The 18,728-nt window shown below is 44.6% G+C and overlaps 2 protein-coding genes across 4 annotated transcripts in view; one reads left to right on the top strand and one right to left on the bottom strand.

The window, feature by feature from the left end:
• LOC113261837 (histidine--tRNA ligase, mitochondrial) overlaps positions 1-5,213 on the bottom strand; it is a 7,165-nt gene extending 1,952 nt beyond the window's left edge. Inside the window, exons 1-11 of one of the 3 annotated variants that reach the window (XM_026508160.4) lie at positions 5,133-5,213; positions 4,874-5,024; positions 3,587-3,661; positions 3,202-3,321; positions 2,981-3,076; positions 1,773-1,898; positions 1,560-1,667; positions 1,201-1,299; positions 818-911; positions 356-483; positions 23-262 (exon numbers count right to left, since the gene is read on the bottom strand). In XM_026508160.4, the coding sequence (XP_026363945.1) occupies positions 23-262; positions 356-483; positions 818-911; positions 1,201-1,299; positions 1,560-1,667; positions 1,773-1,898; positions 2,981-3,076; positions 3,202-3,321; positions 3,587-3,661; positions 4,874-4,981 (1,194 nt within the window). In that variant the 5' untranslated portion in view covers positions 4,982-5,024; positions 5,133-5,213. Of the gene's footprint in view, positions 1-22; positions 263-355; positions 484-817; positions 912-1,200; positions 1,300-1,559; positions 1,668-1,772; positions 1,899-2,980; positions 3,077-3,201; positions 3,322-3,586; positions 3,662-4,873 lie in introns of all 3 variants that reach the window. The other 2 variants (XM_048220864.2, XM_057307124.1) reach the window with 2 other exon arrangements.
• On the top strand, positions 5,210-18,728 carry HARS1 (histidyl-tRNA synthetase 1). The gene is made up of 13 exons (XM_026508156.4): positions 5,210-5,426; positions 5,706-5,795; positions 11,269-11,388; positions 13,475-13,570; positions 14,193-14,318; positions 14,988-15,095; positions 15,247-15,345; positions 15,577-15,670; positions 15,855-15,982; positions 16,076-16,318; positions 17,545-17,661; positions 17,836-17,982; positions 18,324-18,728. Exons 1-13 carry the CDS (start codon positions 5,337-5,339, stop codon positions 18,393-18,395), a joined length of 1,530 nt encoding a protein of 509 aa, XP_026363941.1. The 5' UTR covers positions 5,210-5,336; the 3' UTR covers positions 18,396-18,728.

The raw sequence follows: 18,728 nt of genomic DNA, 5'->3' as shown, positions 1-18,728 counted from the left end.
TCCACCCCTACCTAGGACCTACCTTCATCCTCTGTTCCACAATGGCGAAGATTCGCTCCACCCCAATACTGAGCCCCACACATGGCACCTTGTGGCCCTTGGGGTCAAACATGCCCACCAACCCATCATAGCGTCCACCAGCAGCCACACTGCCCACATTGAGGGACTCCTCAGCCTGAGCTGGGGTCTGTAGTAGCACTGCTTCATAGATCACTCCAGTATAGTAGTCCAGTCCCCGAGCTAGGCTTAGGTCAAAAGAGATCTGTGGGAACAAGACTATAGTAAGTCCAAAAAAAGACTCAGGACCCTGAGAATCCCAAAGTTCAGCAGGAAGTCCACTCCCAACTCAGCTTACCTTCTCAGCAATTCCAAATAAAGTCAGGTATTCAAATAGCAGCTTCAAGTCCCCCAAGCCCTCTATGGCCTGCTTGTTCTGGGATAGTCTAGAATCCTGGAACATTTCCTCTACCAAGGACACCCCACCTGGGGAGACATATGGGGAGAAATCAGGTCTGTGCTCTCACACAGATGTGTTTTACCCAAATTTATTCTTAATATGCTCCAGCTAATCCTCCTCATTTTATTAAAAAAAAAAAAAAAAAAAAATTCTGATCTCTTATGACCAGACTCTCTTCCTCTGCCTTTGCCATCTGAAAACATAAAGTGGTTATTACACTAAGTAAAAGTGAAATTAAATTCAGGTCAGGCTCTGGCGCTTAGCTTGTCTTTGGAAAGGAGCTGTTTCAGAGGTAGAAGTTGTACACACATCCCCCTCACTCCAGTTCTATCACACAGCTCTGAAAATGCTGGTTCTTACCATGACATTGGATATAGTCACCAATTCTATCAGCCACCTCAGGAGCCAGGCCTTTCTTTGCCACCATCTCATGTCTCACATCATTCCAAGATATCTGTGCAAACACCCAAACATTAGCCCAGTTCCAAGATCCTTCTTCATCTAACTGGAAATGTCACGAGTAGCTAACACTATACTCAAAAAAGTCAGAGGCAGCTTAGGAAATGCAGCCACAGTCAACCCACTGCACAACGAATCTCAGGTCTTGCTTTGGAATATCTCCTTACCTTCCCCAGAAAAAGCTCACTTCCAGTCACCTTCTCCTTATTTTTCTCTAGGGGTACAGATTTGAGGGCAGGGCAGAGACTCTGATGTCGTCTACTGAAGCATGTCTTTTTAGTTACCTTGTCTAGTTTGTCTATTGAGGAGCAGATGGCATGGAACTTGCTTTCAGGAACACCACAGACAGCCAACATCCCATCCAAAATCCGCCGATCGTTGACCTATGAACTCAATGGAAATAACCCAAGTGCCTTGTCAATGCCCTCTCCCTCAAAACAATGGCAGTCCCTATTAGCCTGTCTCATAAAAAGGACAGGAAAAAAAAAATATCATAGCATGAGTATATAGATATAGATGAAACACAACAGCTGTACTGAGAAAGTCCCAGGTCTACAGGCTTAAAGGCCGGGCTCACCTATGTTTTAGGAGAGCGTCAGGCCAAATCCAGACTTCTCCCCTCAGTCTTCAACCCTGGTCTCACCTTAATGAGAAAGTCCCCAAGCTGCAACCCACTTAGGATTTCACACATGATCTTCAAACACTCTGCATCAGGGATCATAGGGTCAAATTGACCAGCAATGTCAAAATCCTACAGCAAAGAAAAAGGGAAAAGAAAAATCTTCACTGAGCAAGCTGTTCCCAGGTTGTAACTCCCCAAACTATCAAACCATGCCGCCCACATCTGGTCACTTACACACTGGCAGAACTCCCTGTAGCGGCCTTGGACTATGGTTGGGCTCTCTCGCCGCCACACCTTTCCGACATGGTAGCGTTTCATCTTCTTCACTTTATTCATGGCCAGATAACGAGCAAAAGGGACCTCACATAAACAGGTTAAGGAGAAAGCATACTGCATTCAAAGCTTAGGCCCAGTGTACGGACATTTGGGAGAACTGGGCCATTACCAATTGGATCTCAACCAATTACGGTGAAAACAAGGACGTTCTCTGCCTTGTTTCCCACTATTCCCAAGGCCTAGCAGTGCTTGACATTCAATATATATAAAGGAATGAAGGAATCCCACCAAGCAAAAGTGCAAGCTCAGTAAAAAAGCAGGGGAAGCTGGCCTACTGCCCACTGAATGAGACAGAAATGACCCAAGAACTCCAAGTATGGGCTATTCCTTCCCATTCAGATCAATTCTCAACCACTTCAAAACAGTCAAGTTTCAGAACCTGGATTTGCCTGCAACTTCTATGTCAACGTTTCTTTTCTTTTCTCTCTTTTCCTTCCTTCCTTCCTTCCTTCCTTCCTTCCTTCCTTCCTTCCTTCCTTTCCTTCCTTCCTCCCTCCCTCCCTCCCTCCCTCCCTTTCTTTTCTTTCTTCTTTTTTTTAATGTCAATGTTTCTTAAAGTATAGGTTGAGGATCACCTGCCTCTTCATGACCCCTGGTGACTATTTAAAATGCAGATTGCTGGGGCGCCTGGGTGGCTCAGTTGTTCAGCGTCTGCCTTCGGCTTAGGGCGTGATCCCGGAGTCCTAGGATCGAGCCCCACATCAGGCTCCTCTGCTGGGAGCCTGCTTCTTCCTCTCCCACTCCCCCTGCTTGTGTTCCCTCTCTCACTGGCTGTCTCTCTCTCTCTGTCAAATAAATGAATAAAATCTTAAAAAAAAAAAATGCAGATTGCTGAACTCTACTCCACGTACAGAATTAATATCTGGGGCTAAGGGCCAGAAATCTGTATTTCTGCAATCTTCGCCAAGGGAGTCTGATACACAATAAAGGTAAATGACAGTGCTCTAGGCCAAGCTCTGCTGGCAGAACTGCCTTCTGGGAGGAACTGGAAGTAAAGGCTGCTGCAAACAGACCTACGGGATCCCAGAGGCACTGCTGTTGCTTTTGTCAAAGAAAGCCCTCTGGGTTTAGAAAGAGATGTCAGTCTCTAACACTCAGAAAGATACAGTAAGGTCATAGCGCAGGGACAGCAGCTCTCCACCCTGATCCTTCAGATCATAGATTAGCCCAGAGTCCTCTCCATACTTCTCAGTGAGCATTTCCTGCAGGGATCAAACAAAAACCACCACAGTTCAAAGGAGGAACCCAGAACACAGGCTAAAAGCTCTTTGGGAAACTGAAGGCAGGTAAAGAAATGGAGTTCCAGCACTCTCTTTTCTCCTTTTACCTTAAGCTCAAATGCTGGAGTATCTAATCTCTTTGCTCCATGACGTTTAAAGCAGCCAATAACCATATCAAGAATTTTCTCCCTCACAACCATCTGCTGGGGACTAAGATCTCTGGTGCCCTAGAAACCAAAAGCAGCCATAGTGAAAACACAGACCCAAAACAAGGCCATTTAAGACAACATCTATAATCGAAAGTCTGAAGTTGAAATCTCTTTGAGTTCAGTTGACTGAGCCTGATCAGTATCTCAAGAATAGTTAAGTTTTTTTAAGTCAGTCTTAAAAGACATTAAAAGGGATTAGGAAGAGACAAGCAGAGTGGAGGGCAGAGAGGAGGGCAGTCGTCCAAGGCACTCTAATAGGACATGGTGGGGAAAAGGGCATTACCTTTGGCGTCTTGATAATAAAATTTGATTTCTCGTGCTGTGGTTTCAGTTGGGACGTTAACACTGCCTCTGAAACCTGGCAAAAGAAAAAGGAATGTGAGATGTGAGTCACAAGACTGGCCAGACCTGGGACATCTCTGGCCCTATGGCCAGACCTGCAGAGACATCTGGCCCTGAGCAACAGTCAACCTGAACACTGTTTTATCTATTTCAATCTCAGCCTCCCTCCAAAACATACATCGTACTTGCACTATATACTTAATACACATGAGATCAGGTCTTTATCATACTTGGCATTTTTAAATGTATACCCTGTATTTGGAGTTTTTAAATGTCTGGAAAAGTTTAAGCACCTGAGAACAATGAAGGCACAGAACAACCCACCACTACCGCCACCAACCATCTAGGAGTAGGGATTAGTATGATCTCCAATTCTTAGTTCGTACTCAAAGAGCAGAAACATGAATTTTTAATAAGATAGCAATGGTCATTAGGCTTAGAGACATGGAAAAAGTAATCTAAAGACAGAAGAGAACAAGCCCAAAGCACACAACATACTTGTGGAGTGAACAGGAACAGATATCCAAATTGAACTAAAAAATCAGACTGGTAGGATGCTGTAACTGAAAATTAGTAACAAAAGATCTGAAGCCTGCTGTTCATGATAGCACAAAGCATCTGCTAGGGTCTTTACCAAAGTAAAACTGAATTGGTAATTTTGTTTATTAGCAGCAGGCTGTATGCCCTTCCAGAGATACAAAGGGTGTGGCAGTTCCATATTTTGGGGGATTCTCTCCTCCAAAGAATGGCAGTTCAAGTCCACAGTCCTTCCTCTGCAATTCCAAAATCCAAAAATCTCTAAAAACCGAAAAGTGGTTTCTTGTGGGGTTTCTTTTTGAAGCTCATTTTGAGGTAAACTCTTAATGTGAACTCAGTCTATCTGGGGTCTTCAGTCATCTCACTTAATGGGGATATTCATATACTTTGGTTAAGAATGTGACCCCAAAAGGTTCACATAAGGGATTGTGGACCTCTATTAAAAATGCTCCCTTACTATGTATCCGTACGTAAGTCATTTTACCTTGCAGACTGTTTCCTAAACTGTAAAACGGAAATAATCCTAACCTCTCAAAACGGCTATGAGGATTAAATGACAAAGCATCTAAAATGCTTAGCTCAGGACCGGTAAACTACTCAAAAAACCCGACTGTACTACAGGGCTGCAGGCTGCGAGTCCATGTTTCATACCTGGATATCCTGCCCCAACAGAACACACAGTCTGGCTCACCTGGCTATGAAAATGGACCTCCCTGATGCACACAACACCGGGCGGCCGCAGGAGCCGGCTAAACAGTGAAGCCCAGGCCCTCATGTGCAGGAGTCCCAACGGGGGCATCGTGTAACAGGAAGCCGCCTTTCCGGGACAGGAGCCAAAGGACCTGGGAACGAGGCAGGTCGGATTTCAGGATTTCAGCCCACCCCAGTAAGGGTGCAGAGGACTGTAGAGGTTACCCGTAGCACCAACGAAAAGGTGGTCACTTCCGCACCTTCCCAACCCTGAGGATTAGCTCCGGACCCCTCAGGCTCCGTTTCAGCTTCAGCACTTCCGGTAGCAGACGGAAGTGGTTGTTGTGCTCGGCGGAGGCTCTCTAGGCGTGCGGACCGGTGACTCTATAGCCGGAAGTTGTCCGAGCTGAGGCTGCGGTAACGACGGCCGATCTAGACAGCGCTCAGCGCGGGTTGGCCGCAGTATGGCAGAACGTGCAGCACTGGAGGAGCTAGTGCGACTTCAGGGAGAGCGCGTGCGGGGCCTCAAGCAGCAGAAGGCCAGCGCTGAGCAGGTGCGACCTAGGTGGCAGGGAAGAGGCCAAAGTAGGGCCAGGGAGAACATAGAGCTGGGTGGTCTGCATAGAGGAAAGATGTGGTAAAAGCGACCGGGCGTGTAGGGAGGGGCAGGGCCTGGGTCAGCAGGTGGCCGGGGTAGGACCCGAGAGAAGCGAAGCTGGGCCTGGGGAGAGAGATCTGCCCCAGATTCTGATGGGGGAGGGATACTAAATGAATGGCTGAGGAGGGAAGGGAGTGGCAGACGTGAGAGCTCAGCGCCCACTTTACCTCCACAGATCGAGGAGGAGTTGGCAAAACTACTGAAACTGAAGGCGCAGATGGGCCCTGATGAAGGGAAACAGAAGTTTGTGCTCAAAACCCCCAAGGTAAATATAATTCCTTTAAGGAGAAAGCCCCTAATCCTTCTCCCAAGGGTGGATGCCCCTGCTTCTCTGAACAGTTGCTCTGGGCGCTGGGCTGAATTGGAGTCTGAGTCATTCTGGGTTAGCAAAGTGATGGCAGAAACTAGACCAGCTGGATGCTTAGGGAATATGCCAGCTACTGCTACTCCTTCTTTCATTAAGTAAATGTTTCTTGAGTGCTTACTATATGCCTAGCACTGTAGGAAGCAGTGAGTATGCCATGGTGAACAATTTGGCCTGCCCTCATGGAGTTTACCTTCTACTGAAGGAAACAGACTTACGACAAAAAATCCCACTCTTGAATATGTAATTATAAAGTGTGATAAATGATATAAAGAAATAATAAGAATTCTCTGAGACAAATAAGAAAGAACTAGAGAGTCTGAAGAAGCCTCGTTGAAGAAGTGATACACTAATTGACCTAAGATGAATGGGAGATAGCCAGGGGAAGAGTGTGATGAAACTAGGTTCAGGTAGAGTATGGAAATCCTGAAGGAGAAAGGAACCCTGGTAATTTCCAGGAACTAGAAAAAGACCTGTTTGAGTAGAACCAAATACAGAGAGTGGAGTGGAGTGGAATGGAGTGGAATGACGTTGGAGATTACTAGCCCAGTCTCTAGGATTTCAGTTCAGATGTCAGTCTTTTTAAGTTCTGTAAACAGAACTATTCACCATTCCATCTGGGTTCCCTTGGCACTTCATATATATCTCTATTATTGCATTTCTTGGTGAGTTTTAGTTGTTCACATGGTTTATTTACCCTGAGAGGCTGAGACTGGATGTCTGGAACTGAACAGATAATTCGATGAATATTTGTATGTGAAATTGGATTCCAAAGGAGAGAGGTCTTCCTTGTGTTGATGTGTCGCCTTTTAAGGTTCATTCTTTGGGCTCCTAAATTCATTGAGCTATTGCTTTCTCACACAGATAATTTCAGAGGTTAAAGAGACATGTAAAATCACAAAGCAGTGATTATCAATAGTTTTTCAAACTATTTAGTGAAAAATTAATGGGGAATTTGTGATACATCAGGCTGGCCTCACTTAAACCCAATGATCAATCTTAACATCACTAAAAGTAGGGCAACCAGACATTATGTTTCTCTTGCTGTGATGCAATAAGAAATACACAGCACCACCTATGAAGTATTCTTGCCAAGAAAAATTGAACCTGAATCTAATCAGGCCTTCTGACCTACCAGTATACCAGAAATATGGGAGATGGAGGAATGTATTAAATGACACATTGAATATACTATTAATGAAATCTAGAATATGAAAAGTTCTTTGGGACAAATGATTCAATTTCCTCAATGAATAAATGACATTTTTTTTAAAAAAAGGAAAGGAAGCTGTTGTGGATTAAACAGGCAAGAGCAAATACAGTGAATGGGCTTCATTTAGAATATAATTCAAACAAGTCAACCGTAAAAAAGTATTCTTGAGGGGCACCTGGGTGACTTAGCGTTAAGCGTCTGCCTTTGGCTCAGGGCGTGATCCCAGGGTGTGGGATCGAGCCCCGCATCGAGCTCCCTGCTCCACTGGGAGCCTCCTTCTTCGTCTCCCACTTCCCCCGGCTTGTGTTCCCTCTCTCGCTGGCTGTCTCTCTCTCTCTCTGTCAAATAAATAAATAAAATCTTTAAAAAAAAAAAAAAAGAAGTATTCTTGAGGCAATTGGGGAAAATTAAACATGGCTTGGGTATTAGATAATATGAAAGGGTTGCTGTTTGTTTTGTTGGTTGTAATAAAGGTATTGTAGTGTTTTGGCTATTTTTAAACCTTGTGCATTAGAGAATCAGACTGAAATATTTAGGGGCAAACTGATATGATGTCTGGATTTACTCTGAAACACTCCAGGAAAAAAAAAAATGTTGGGGCTTAAAGTAAAAATAACAGATGCTGATGGTTATTGAAGCTGGGTAATCGATAACGTGGTGGTGTATGATACTATTCTCTATAATGTGTGTTTGAAAATTTCTATACTATTTTAAAAGAAAACGAAGTTATACTGGAGAGTTAATATCCACTGTAGTTTGTTGAAACACATTTCTTAATGCGTGATTTATATTAACAGAAAACCTAGTATCATGGGGACAGGACTCTTTCAAGAGGTTTTTATGGTCAAAAGTATTTTTATGATTAAACTGAAACGTTATTTACCTTTGTGACCACATTTGCTATGAAGATGCAAAAGCACTGGCGAGTAGAACTGCTGGTGTCTTAGAATGAAACATGACAGTGGCGCTACACTATTCTCATAGCCATTATGTTCTTTACTTTCATGCACTCGCAGTAAAATAAATAAAAATAAAAATAAACCAGTTTTACTTAGGGATGTCCTTGATAAAACAGTAAAAATTACTCATTTTATTGAATCTCAACCCTTGAGTACTCTCTTTTGTAGTATCCTGTGTGATGTAATTGTAAGTATACATAAAGCACTTGTGCTGCATTTCAAAGTAGGAAAAACGCTTGTGCTGTTGCATGAGTTTAAGCTAACTAGCTATCTTTTTCACAGAAGACATTTTTTATTTGAAAGAAAAACTGAAAGACAAACTGTTGTTTTAAAGATTTGGGTATTTGGCAGACGTCTTGAGGAAAATGAAGTGAGCTTTGTCACCTCAAGGAAAACATCTGACAATATTTGTTGCCAGTGATAAAATTCAAGCATTCAAGTGAAAGTTAGGATTTTAGGGAACTTGTATCTTTCTCCATGATCTAGACGGCTTCTCAATATAGTAGTTAAAGACTTCCCAGGTGAGATCTGTATTGATATTAACAAATGTGTTTTCGGATATAATGAAGTGTGTAAATATTTGGCAGATCTGTATAATTGATCAGTGAACCAATATTTTCCACATGACCAATGTATAATGTTCTAAAATCATGCATGGGTAAAAGATTCAAAGTACAAGATGGGGGGCGCCTGGGTGGCAGAGCGGTTAAGCCTCTGCCTTCGGCTCAGGGCGTGATCCTGGCGTTGTGGGATCGAGCCCCATATCAGGCTCCTCCGCTGTGAGCCTGCTTCTTCCTCTCCCACTCCCCCTGCTTGTGTTCCCTCTCTCGCTGGCTGTCTCTATCTCTGTCGAATAAATAAATAAAAAATCTCAAAGTACAAGATGGAGTAATTGATATTTTTTTAAATTATGGTAAAATATATGTAACATGAAATTTGCCATTTTAACCATTTTCTAAAGATTTTATTTATTTATTTATTTATTTATTTATTTATTTATTTGAGAGAGAGAGAGAGAGAGAGAGAGCAGGGTCGCCTGGGTGGCTCAGTCGTTAAGCGTCTGCCTTCGGCTTAGGGCGTGATCCTGGAGTTCTGGGAATGAGCCCCATGTCGGGCTCTTTTGCTGGGAGCCTGCTTCTTCCTCTCCCACTCCCCCTGCTTGTGTTCCCTCTCGCTGTCTGTTTCTCTCTCTGTCAAATAAATAAATAAAAATCTTAAAAAAAAAAAGAGAGAGAGCGAGAGAGCAGCGTATGTAAGAGAGCACTGGGCGGGGGGGTGGGCAGAGAAGCTGGGAGAATTAGATTTCCCGCTGACCACGGAGCCCGATGTGGGGCTCAATCCCAGGACCTTGGGATCATGACCTGGGCTGAGCACAGACGCTTAACCGACTGAGCCAGCCAGTCGTCCCTTTTTTAACCATTTTTAAGTATACAGTTTGGTGGCATTAAGTAGTTTCGCATTGTTATGCAACCATTACCACTATTCATCCCCAGAACTTTTTTTTTTAAAGATTTTATTTTTATTTATTTGACAGAGATAGAGACAGCCAGCGAGAGAGGGAACACAAGCAGGGGGAGTGGGAGAGGAAGAAGCAGGCTCACAGTGGAGGAGCCTGATGTGGGGCTCGATCCCATAACTCCGGGATCACGCCCTGAGCTGAAGGCAGACGCTTAACCGCTGTGCCACCCAGGCGCCCCCATCCCCAGAACTTTATTTATCATACCAACCTGGTATGATATGAGTTAAGCAGTAACTCCCCCCTCTACCCTCCCTCCAGCTCCCAGGTAACCACTGTTCTACTTTCTGTCTCTCTGAATTCTGGTTACCATATATAAGTAATGGGTTTTAATGTAACAGTAGGAAAAGTTCATTGATAAAGAAGTTTCAGATTCCACCTTGCAACCAATCTTTAAGAAACTACCATTTGTTGGATTTTGGTGTAGTTTAAGAAGAATATCTACAGTTAGCTGAAAAGTTTATTAAAATATTCCTTCCTTTACAATTACACATCTTTGTAAGGCTAGATTTTCTTTATGCAACCAGAACAACATATCACAACAGAATTGAATGCATAAAGCATGTATAAGAACCCAGTTGTCTTCTGTTAGGCCAGACATTAAAGATTTGCAAAAATTAAATCAAATTTTTTTTGTTTTGGGAAGTAGTTACATTTTCCTAAAATGTTATTTAAGTTAACATGTAATGGATTTACTATTTGTTAAGTGAATTAATAAATATTCTTAAATGTTCAGTTTTCATTTCTGATACAATAAACTTTGATAGGCATAACCCACTTTGGGGTCCTTAATAAATAATAAAAGTTTAAGGAGGTCCTGAGACCAAAGACTTGAGAGTATGGTGTAAACACCCAGATCAGAAGGTCTGATCTGGAAGAACAGGGTTCTAGTCCTGACTGCCACGAACCTGCTGAGAGCCTTAGGTAATGATGTAACTTCTCAGTGTCCTGTAATTCATCCATAAAAGGCATCTGCCCAGCCTATGTCATAGGCCTATTAGAAACAAATTAGAGAACAAATAGTATTTATTAGAATTTTTTTTTAAGTTATGCTGGGGGAAAGTGTTACTTATAAAATTTGGAATTCAACTAGCTAAGCCAGTTTGAGTTGGTTATATACCTGTCATCAGGTAGACGTTTTTTCTTAGGAAGGAAAATGTTCTGGTATCACAGAAAAAGTTTTTAGGAAAACTTCTCAGAAAATAGTGTTCTAAAGAAAGAAAGAAAATAGCCTAAGAATTCTAGAAAATAGAACCACTCTAAAAAGGGGATAGGGGCGCCTGGGTGGCACAGCGGTTAAGCGTCTGCCTTCAGCTCAGGGCGTGATCCCGGCGTTATGGGATCGAGCCCCACATCAGGCTCCTCTGCTATGAGCCTGCTTCTTCCTCTCCCACTCCCCCTGCTTGTGTTCCCTCTCTCGCTGGCTATCTCTATCCTGTCGAATTAAAAAAAAAAAAAATCTTTAAAAAGGGGATAGAATTTAGAAGGGTGATAGCAAATGGGTGTGATAATTACTAGGGAATTGGTTGTGCTTGCTTTACAACTCCATAGCCCCTAGAAAAAAAAGTTTGGGGTGGTGTTTGCATTTGTTATCTTCGAGGTCATGCTTTTATATTTCTAGACCTTAATGTTCCCTGTTTGTTTTTAAATCCCATCTCTGGTTCTTTGGCTGATTTGGACTCCAAGGGTACAAGAGACTACAGTCCCCGGCAGATGGCCGTTCGAGAGAAGGTGTTTGATGTAATTGTCAGCTGCTTCAAGCGTCATGGTGCAGAAGTAATCGATACGCCTGTGTTTGAACTAAAGGTGAGGGATGGGTGAGGAGAAACTGCGTGGTGGGAGAGTGAATATACAAACAACAAAGAAGAGGACAAGAGAGTGAGAGGTGTCTCTCCTGTTGGGGACAAAGACCAGTATTTTCTCCAATGAGAAGGAGGGCAGGCCTGGTTTAGAAGGAGAGGCCCTGCTTTTTATTTGCCGCGGTCATGGCTGGTGGCTTCCAAAAGAGAGCCCTTGTTAGTGGACGTTGTTATGGTCCTATCTGCGATGAATTCCCTGGTACCTGTACTTGAGATGGTTTGAGATACATGCAGACCATACATATAAAAAATAAATATGTAACTGTTCTCCAATTGATGGACCCTGATATTGCTTCTAGTTCTTTACTGTTAAAAAAAACAGATTGCATCACTCCCTGTTAAAAACCATTGCATTTATAACAAAATCCATTTATACAAAAGCTTTTGTACTTGCTCTTCCCTCTTCCTGAACTCCCTTGCCCCAGGCTCTTTATTTGACTTTAATTTCAGATTAAAGTAGAGATTAAAGATTTTAATTTCAGATCTCAACTAAAATGCCATTCTTCAAATAGTCCTTTCCAGCTATTTTGTCTAAAGTATCCCTTGTCTATCATATTGACCTGTTTTATTTCCATTAGAGGAGCTAACACTAACTGAAATTATCTGTTAATTTGTTTCCTTGCCTTAATCTACTGCCTGTCTCCTCTCCTTAGTAGGAAAGATCCATGAGGGTATAGACTACCTTTGTCTTGTTCACTGATATATATTCAGTGCTTAGAACAATGTCTAGTACTGGTGGGCATTCATTTGCAGGGTGAATTCATAGAAATGAAATTGCTGGGTCAAAAGATTGTACTCATTTATGTTTACCAATTCTCCTAGTTTGCTAGGGCTGCCATAACAAAGTACGGTAGACGGGGTGGCTGACGCAGCAAATTTAGTGTCAGGAGGCTAGGAGTCCAAGATAAGGTATCAGCAGGGATGGTTCTTTCCGAGGGTCATGTGGGAAGGATCTATTTCAGGCCTTGCTCCTTGGCTGTAGATGGTGTCTTTCCAGTGTCTTCACATCATCTTCCCTGTCTGTGGCCAATTTTCCTTTTTTATAAGGACACCACTTATATTGGATTAGGGCCCACCCTGATGACACCATTTTAGTTTAACTACCTCTTCAAAGACCCCGTCTCCAAATACAGTCACATTCTGAGGTTACTGGGGAATAGAACTGTAATATATGGGGGCGCCTGGGTGGCACAGCGGTTAAGCGTCTGCCTTCGGCTCAGGGCGTGATCCCGGCGTTATGGGATCGAGCCCCACATCAGGCTCCTCTGCTATGAGCCTGCTTCTTCCTCTCCCACTCCCCCTGCTTGTGTTCCCTCTCTCGCTGGCTGTCTCTATCTCTGTTGAATAAATAAATAAAATCTTTAAAAAAACAAAAAACAAAAAAAACTGTAATATATGAATTTTGAAGGGGACACAGTTCAGCCCATAACACCAGTGTATGAGTCTTTCTAATTCTACACACCAGGAATTTTCAGGCTTTTTAAACTTTGCCAGTCTGGTAAGTGAAATATGTTATCACCTTATTGAAGGCATCACATGGTAAGAACTGCTATCTCAGTTTTGCCTTTTGACATTGTTCAAACTTTAGGCATCATAAAAACATTTAAGTTTATTGATCTAATAATCTACTCTTAGGAGTTAATCCTCAAAAAATGTATATTCCAAAGAAAAAACTATATACCGAAGTGTATTTATTGAAATGTTAGGAAACTTTTTAAAAAAAAATAACCTAACCAACTCACAGTGTAACACTAGGAAGGAAGGAAATACAGAGCTGCTTTTCACTGAAGTATTATGCAGCTTTTAAAAATAATATTTTAGCTGTGACACAAAATGGAAATGTGATAAGCAGAAAATGAAATTGGTCTTTCCTATTTATTATAGTTAATATCAAATACATAAGCACTGGGATAGAGAGCAGAAGTATAGAAAGTTGGGATCAGTCATGTTAGGATGGTGGGTTTTTGTTTTAAAACTTCCTTTTAAATTGTTATATTTATCACTGTGACCACCTTTCTTTATATTTTCTCCAGGAAACATTGACTGGAAAGTATGGAGAAGACTCTAAGCTTATCTATGACCTGAAAGACCAGGGTGGAGAGCTCCTGTCCCTTCGCTATGACCTCACTGTATCTTTCTAAACTTGGGCTCTTGGTACTTTGGATCAGTGGTTCTCATTGGGCTGGGGCTATTTCTAGCCTCAGGTTTGGGGATAGCCACACATAGGTGGGATTAAATATGATGCTTATTTCTTTAAACCAGAAATGGGACTTTAGCCAAACAGAACGTATTAAAAGTCTTCAGAATCCTGAGTGAGACCTCAGCTTTATGGTGGGAACCAGTTCCAACTCAATAATCCCTTGGCTCCAGAATATCTCTCCCCTGCCCTGTCCAATGGACAGAGTTCTCCTTAATTGACCCACAGAACATTTCCTTTATCTCCAAGCTATGTCAGAGAATCTTCTGCTCAGAAATCCTACATGGAGACCTTTTTCTGCTCTCTGGCCTATCTGCCCGGCCCCCTCCTGTGCTCAGCATAGTCCAGGGGAGACACTAACCAAAGAGAGAGGAACCCTAATCTTGTTTGAGACTTCTGCTGTGCTGCCAAAGTCGATTCTGATGTTCAGAAATGCTCTTAATCTTACAGGTTGTGGTTTTACTCACACACACAGACCCCAGCTTCTGTTGGTGGTGATAATCAACCGCCGAAAAACTGTGTGAGGAGGGGGCTTTCTCCTTAACTGTTATCAGGTTCCTTTTGCTCGGTACTTGGCAATGAATAAACTGACCAACATTAAACGCTACCACATAGCCAAAGTATATCGGCGAGATAACCCAGCCATGACCCGCGGCCGGTATCGGGAATTCTATCAGTGTGTGAGTATGTGAGGCGTGATGGGCTACTTGGCCCTCCCTCAATGTAGCAGAATCTACTGAGTATTTATATTGTACTGAACAAACTGGACGCACCGCACGGTGCTAACCCTCAGGTGTCTTGAGTGTTTTCATGTAGAGGATAGGGCATATCCTCCCCATCTTACTTACCAGTCAACTTGAGACTGAGCAGGATTAAGAGATCATAGGGATAAGAAAGCCAAAGTCCGGAGTGGAACTCTTGGGCCAGTTTTCTTTATATTAAACCACAGTGATTGGATCACAGCAAAGGGTGGTGAAATTGGATTGGAAGTAGCAGATCATCCAGAGTGGTGGCAGAGCTGCTGAATAAATAGAGAAAATGGCTAAGGAGTAAGGCCACATATATTTGCCCCCACAATGCTAGGAGAAAATAAGGAAAAGTGGATGAGTGAGATAATGAAGGAATGTAGACAGAAGGGAAACCAAGACTGGTAAGAGACCCCAGGATGCTGGGAGTTTCCTCTAGGTTGGTGATCGCACAGATAATGAAGAAGGTGGTGTGTGCAAGAGTGCAGACAGGCCTTTATAGGGAAAAAGCAGAGCGCCCAGGGCCTTGTCTTCACCCCCTTCCCCACCCCACCCTTAAGAAGGTTAAAACCCTGAGGACTGTACCTACCCATCTCCTTGCAGGACTTCGACATTGCTGGACAGTTTGACCCCATGATCCCTGATGCAGAGTGCCTGAAGATCATGTGTGAGATCCTGAGTTCCCTTCAGATAGGCGACTTCCTGGTCAAGGTCAGAGCTGAATGGGTTTGCGAGGGCACAGGTGGGCCTAGCTTCTCATAGGAGAAGATCCTTGTGCAGAGAGACCAGTAGCCCAAGTGACCAAGACTACTGACGGTCACACTAAGAGATTCTCTCCTCACTGTGCCTTGGGTCCCTGCAGGTGAACGATCGGCGCATCCTAGATGGGATGTTTGCTGTCTGTGGTGTTCCTGACAGCAAGTTCCGGACCATCTGCTCCTCAGTGGACAAGCTGGACAAGGTAATGACCTAAACACGTCACTCTTCTTTTCTCAGATCCCACCCTGCTCTGAGAAACGTAAAACAAGATCAGGAGGGGGGAGCCTGCCTCTGTGCTCACCAAAGGAAGATTAGCGCCAGAATATAGGGTGAAAGGCAGCTTCTGCTCCAAAACTGCCCCCTCAGGAGGGCCCACACTTGCTCTGCAGTGGGGAACTACCCAGGGGTCCCTTATTGCTATCTGTCTGCCTAGGTGTCCTGGGAGGAAGTAAAGAACGAGATGGTGGGAGAGAAGGGCCTCGCACCCGAGGTGGCTGACCGCATTGGGGACTATGTCCAGCAGCATGGTGAGGAACAGACCCTGCATCTCCAACAGCCATCTACCTGGCTTCAAATCTTAGGCCAAAACTGAGTGTGTGTGTGTGGTATATACACGCATGGATACATGTGTAGTCCAGGCAAAAAGGTAGAGAGCGCCTCTACCTTTTTGCTCTTGTCAGTCAGTCTGGCTCACAAATGATGTCTCCCCAGGTGGGGTATCCCTGGTGGAACAGCTGCTCCAGGATCCTGAACTGTCCCAAAACAAACAGGCTTTGGAGGGCCTGGGAGACCTTAAACTACTGTTTGAGTACCTGACCCTGTTTGGCATCGCTGACAAGGTGAGTCAGGCTGGGGGTGGACACCTTAGCTGAGCTCCAGGGTTTCACATCCTTGATCCTCATCTGGTACTGACTGTGATCTTGTCTCCACAGATCTCCTTTGACCTGAGCCTTGCTCGAGGGCTAGACTACTACACTGGGGTGATCTATGAGGCGGTGCTGCTACAAACCCCAGTCCGGGCAGGGGAAGAGCCCCTGGGGGTGGGCAGTGTGGCTGCTGGAGGACGCTACGATGGGCTGGTGGGCATGTTCGACCCTAAAGGACGCAAGGTGCCATGCGTGGGGCTCAGCGTTGGGGTGGAGCGGATCTTTTCCATTGTGGAACAGAGGCTAGAGGTACGTTCTGGGCGTGGGCAACTGGGGGCATGTGCGCTGTTTTCTTTGATCAAGGGAGCAAATGGTAGTGTTTTGGTCAAGGAGTGTCTTTGGAAAGAAATGGAGAGAAGATGGTTGCTGTCTTTCACAGACTCCCACCCCCATTGTAGGCCAGCTTTATGGATCTTTGATCATTCTTTCTTCACAGAATTCTTTCCTCTGGGTCCCTGCTTCCCTCAGTGCTGTCAGAAGTCATGGCTGGTATAACCAAAGACCCGGAACTTCTTCAGAATACAGAATGCTTAATATTTTATTACTAATGCTTACTGCTTTTAATGCATTATCTAGTAAAATTCTTACACAGCCCTGTAAATGTATTATTTACGTTTTCTAGACAAGGGAACTGAAGCATTCCAGGTCATAATTTGCCCAAGGTGGTACAGCTCTTAAGTAGCAGGGTCAGAATTCGAATTCAGGCAGTCTAACTCCAAAGTCTTGCTCGTAACTCCTCTGATGTTTTCTCTAAGTGGTAAGCATGTACCTGAGGCCTTGGGGTCCTTCAGATGGCTATCTTGACTCTCTGGTCCCTAGAGTAACACCAGGGAAGGTCCTCATGGCTCAGGCCCTCCTTTGCTGCTGCTCTTATCTGGCTGGCTGCATTTCATCCCTTGGGGAATTCTCTAGCAGTAATCTTCCCAGTGCTCCCATCCTTTTCTCTGGAGCCAAAACCACCCATGTTTTCCATTTGAGGTCACTGTTCCAGTAGGCATCTTATGTTCTTAAGAACTATGAAAATAGTTTTCCAGAAAAAGACAAGGGGCAGCAGCAGCATTCTCCCTTTCCTCCTGTCCGCCCACACCCTGGGTTGGGCCCTATGGCTGAAGTGTAAGAGGCACAGTCTCTTGACTGGGCAGACAGCAAGTGGGAACCGGGTGAGCTCACAGTATCACTTCTGTGTGAGTGTTCTTGCGGACCTGTAAGGTACTGAAAGGAGACAAGCTTGAAGTTATTGTACCTAAACCACCTTAGCTTTTGCCCTACATTACCCATTCTGGCAAGTCATGTACAAGCCAGTCAGCTCACTTCCAGGAGCAACCTTACTCCCAGTTGCTAGGGCAGAAGACTGGGCCCCTGTCCTGGCGGAGCTCATGCAGTTGGGCCTGATGTCTCAGAATCCTGACAACAGCCTGCTCTGTTTGCTCCTTGAAGTAGCCCAGCTCTCTGACTCTTACCTGCCCCTTCCCCAGGCTTTGGAGGAGAAGGTGCGGACCACAGAGACACAAGTGCTTGTAGCATCTGCACAGAAGAAGTTGCTGGAGGAGAGACTGAGGCTCGTCTCGGAGCTCTGGGATGCTGGCATCAAGGTAGAGGCGGCCAGCCCCAGGGTGGCAGCAAACTTGGGAGTGAGGGGAACAAACTAAATAAAAGCTCATCCATAGCAACTTCATGGAGGAGAACTAAGAGCAGTTGGGCCCCAAGGAAGTTGTCCCTGAGGATGGTGGAAGCCATCCTTCATCTTTTGCCCTGATCCCCTGCAGGCAGAGCTGCTCTACAAGAAGAACCCAAAGCTGCTGAACCAGTTGCAATACTGTGAGGAGGCAGGCATCCCACTGGTGGCCATCATCGGTGAGCAGGAGCTCAAGGACGGGGTCATCAAGCTCCGCTCAGTGGCCAGCAGGGAAGAGGTAGGTAGGTGGGCAGGAGGGCTTAGGGAGAGGGAGTGTATGGCATTTTGGCAGGCCATGCCCAATCAAGGCCCGAGCAAAAGCCTAGCACTCATGTTAGTACCCACTTGGAAAGGACTGAAGGGTTCACCTGTTACTATGGTCGTGGTAGGGTAGGAGTCCCACCTCATCTATACCCTGTGTCTCTGGCTCCCCCAAGAAGGACTATCTACTTTTTGCCTGTGTTTGCCTGCGTTCCTGCTCCCAGCTAAGCCAAGCCTGATGACCAGAGGAAGGAATGGGCACTTAGGAGCAATGGAGTCTGAGATGCTCATACCACCTTCTTTCCCCATCCTGGCCAGGTGGACGTCCGAAGAGAAGATCTTGTGGAAGAAATCAAAAGGAGAACAAGCCAGCCCCTTTGCATCTGCTGAGTTGAGCAAACTATCGGGAAGTGGGACTGGCACTATTTGAGACTAAGACAAGACTCTGCATATATACTTAGCTTTGCACACTTCTGTTCCAGCAGGAAGACCTGAACAGTGGTCAGAACAGAGACTTTTTATTATAAGTATTTTATTGGTAATCACTGGCAAAAATGGCCAGGGATTACACCATTTTTCCATAGGAGGTCCTGGAGGCTTAGTCCAGGCTGTGCTCCAGGGACCGAGCCTAAGATGGTCTCCCCTGCAGGACCCTAACCAGATGGAGGGAATGCTTCCCCCAACCAATCCTTAAAGGTCCAATAAAATGACTCAATCACTGGA

The sequence above is a fragment of the Ursus arctos genome, unplaced genomic scaffold (genome assembly GCF_023065955.2).
Source record: "Ursus arctos isolate Adak ecotype North America unplaced genomic scaffold, UrsArc2.0 scaffold_5, whole genome shotgun sequence".
In the NCBI taxonomy this organism is placed as follows: domain Eukaryota; kingdom Metazoa; phylum Chordata; class Mammalia; order Carnivora; family Ursidae; genus Ursus; species Ursus arctos.
This window is presented reverse-complemented; position numbering and strand designations above follow the sequence as displayed.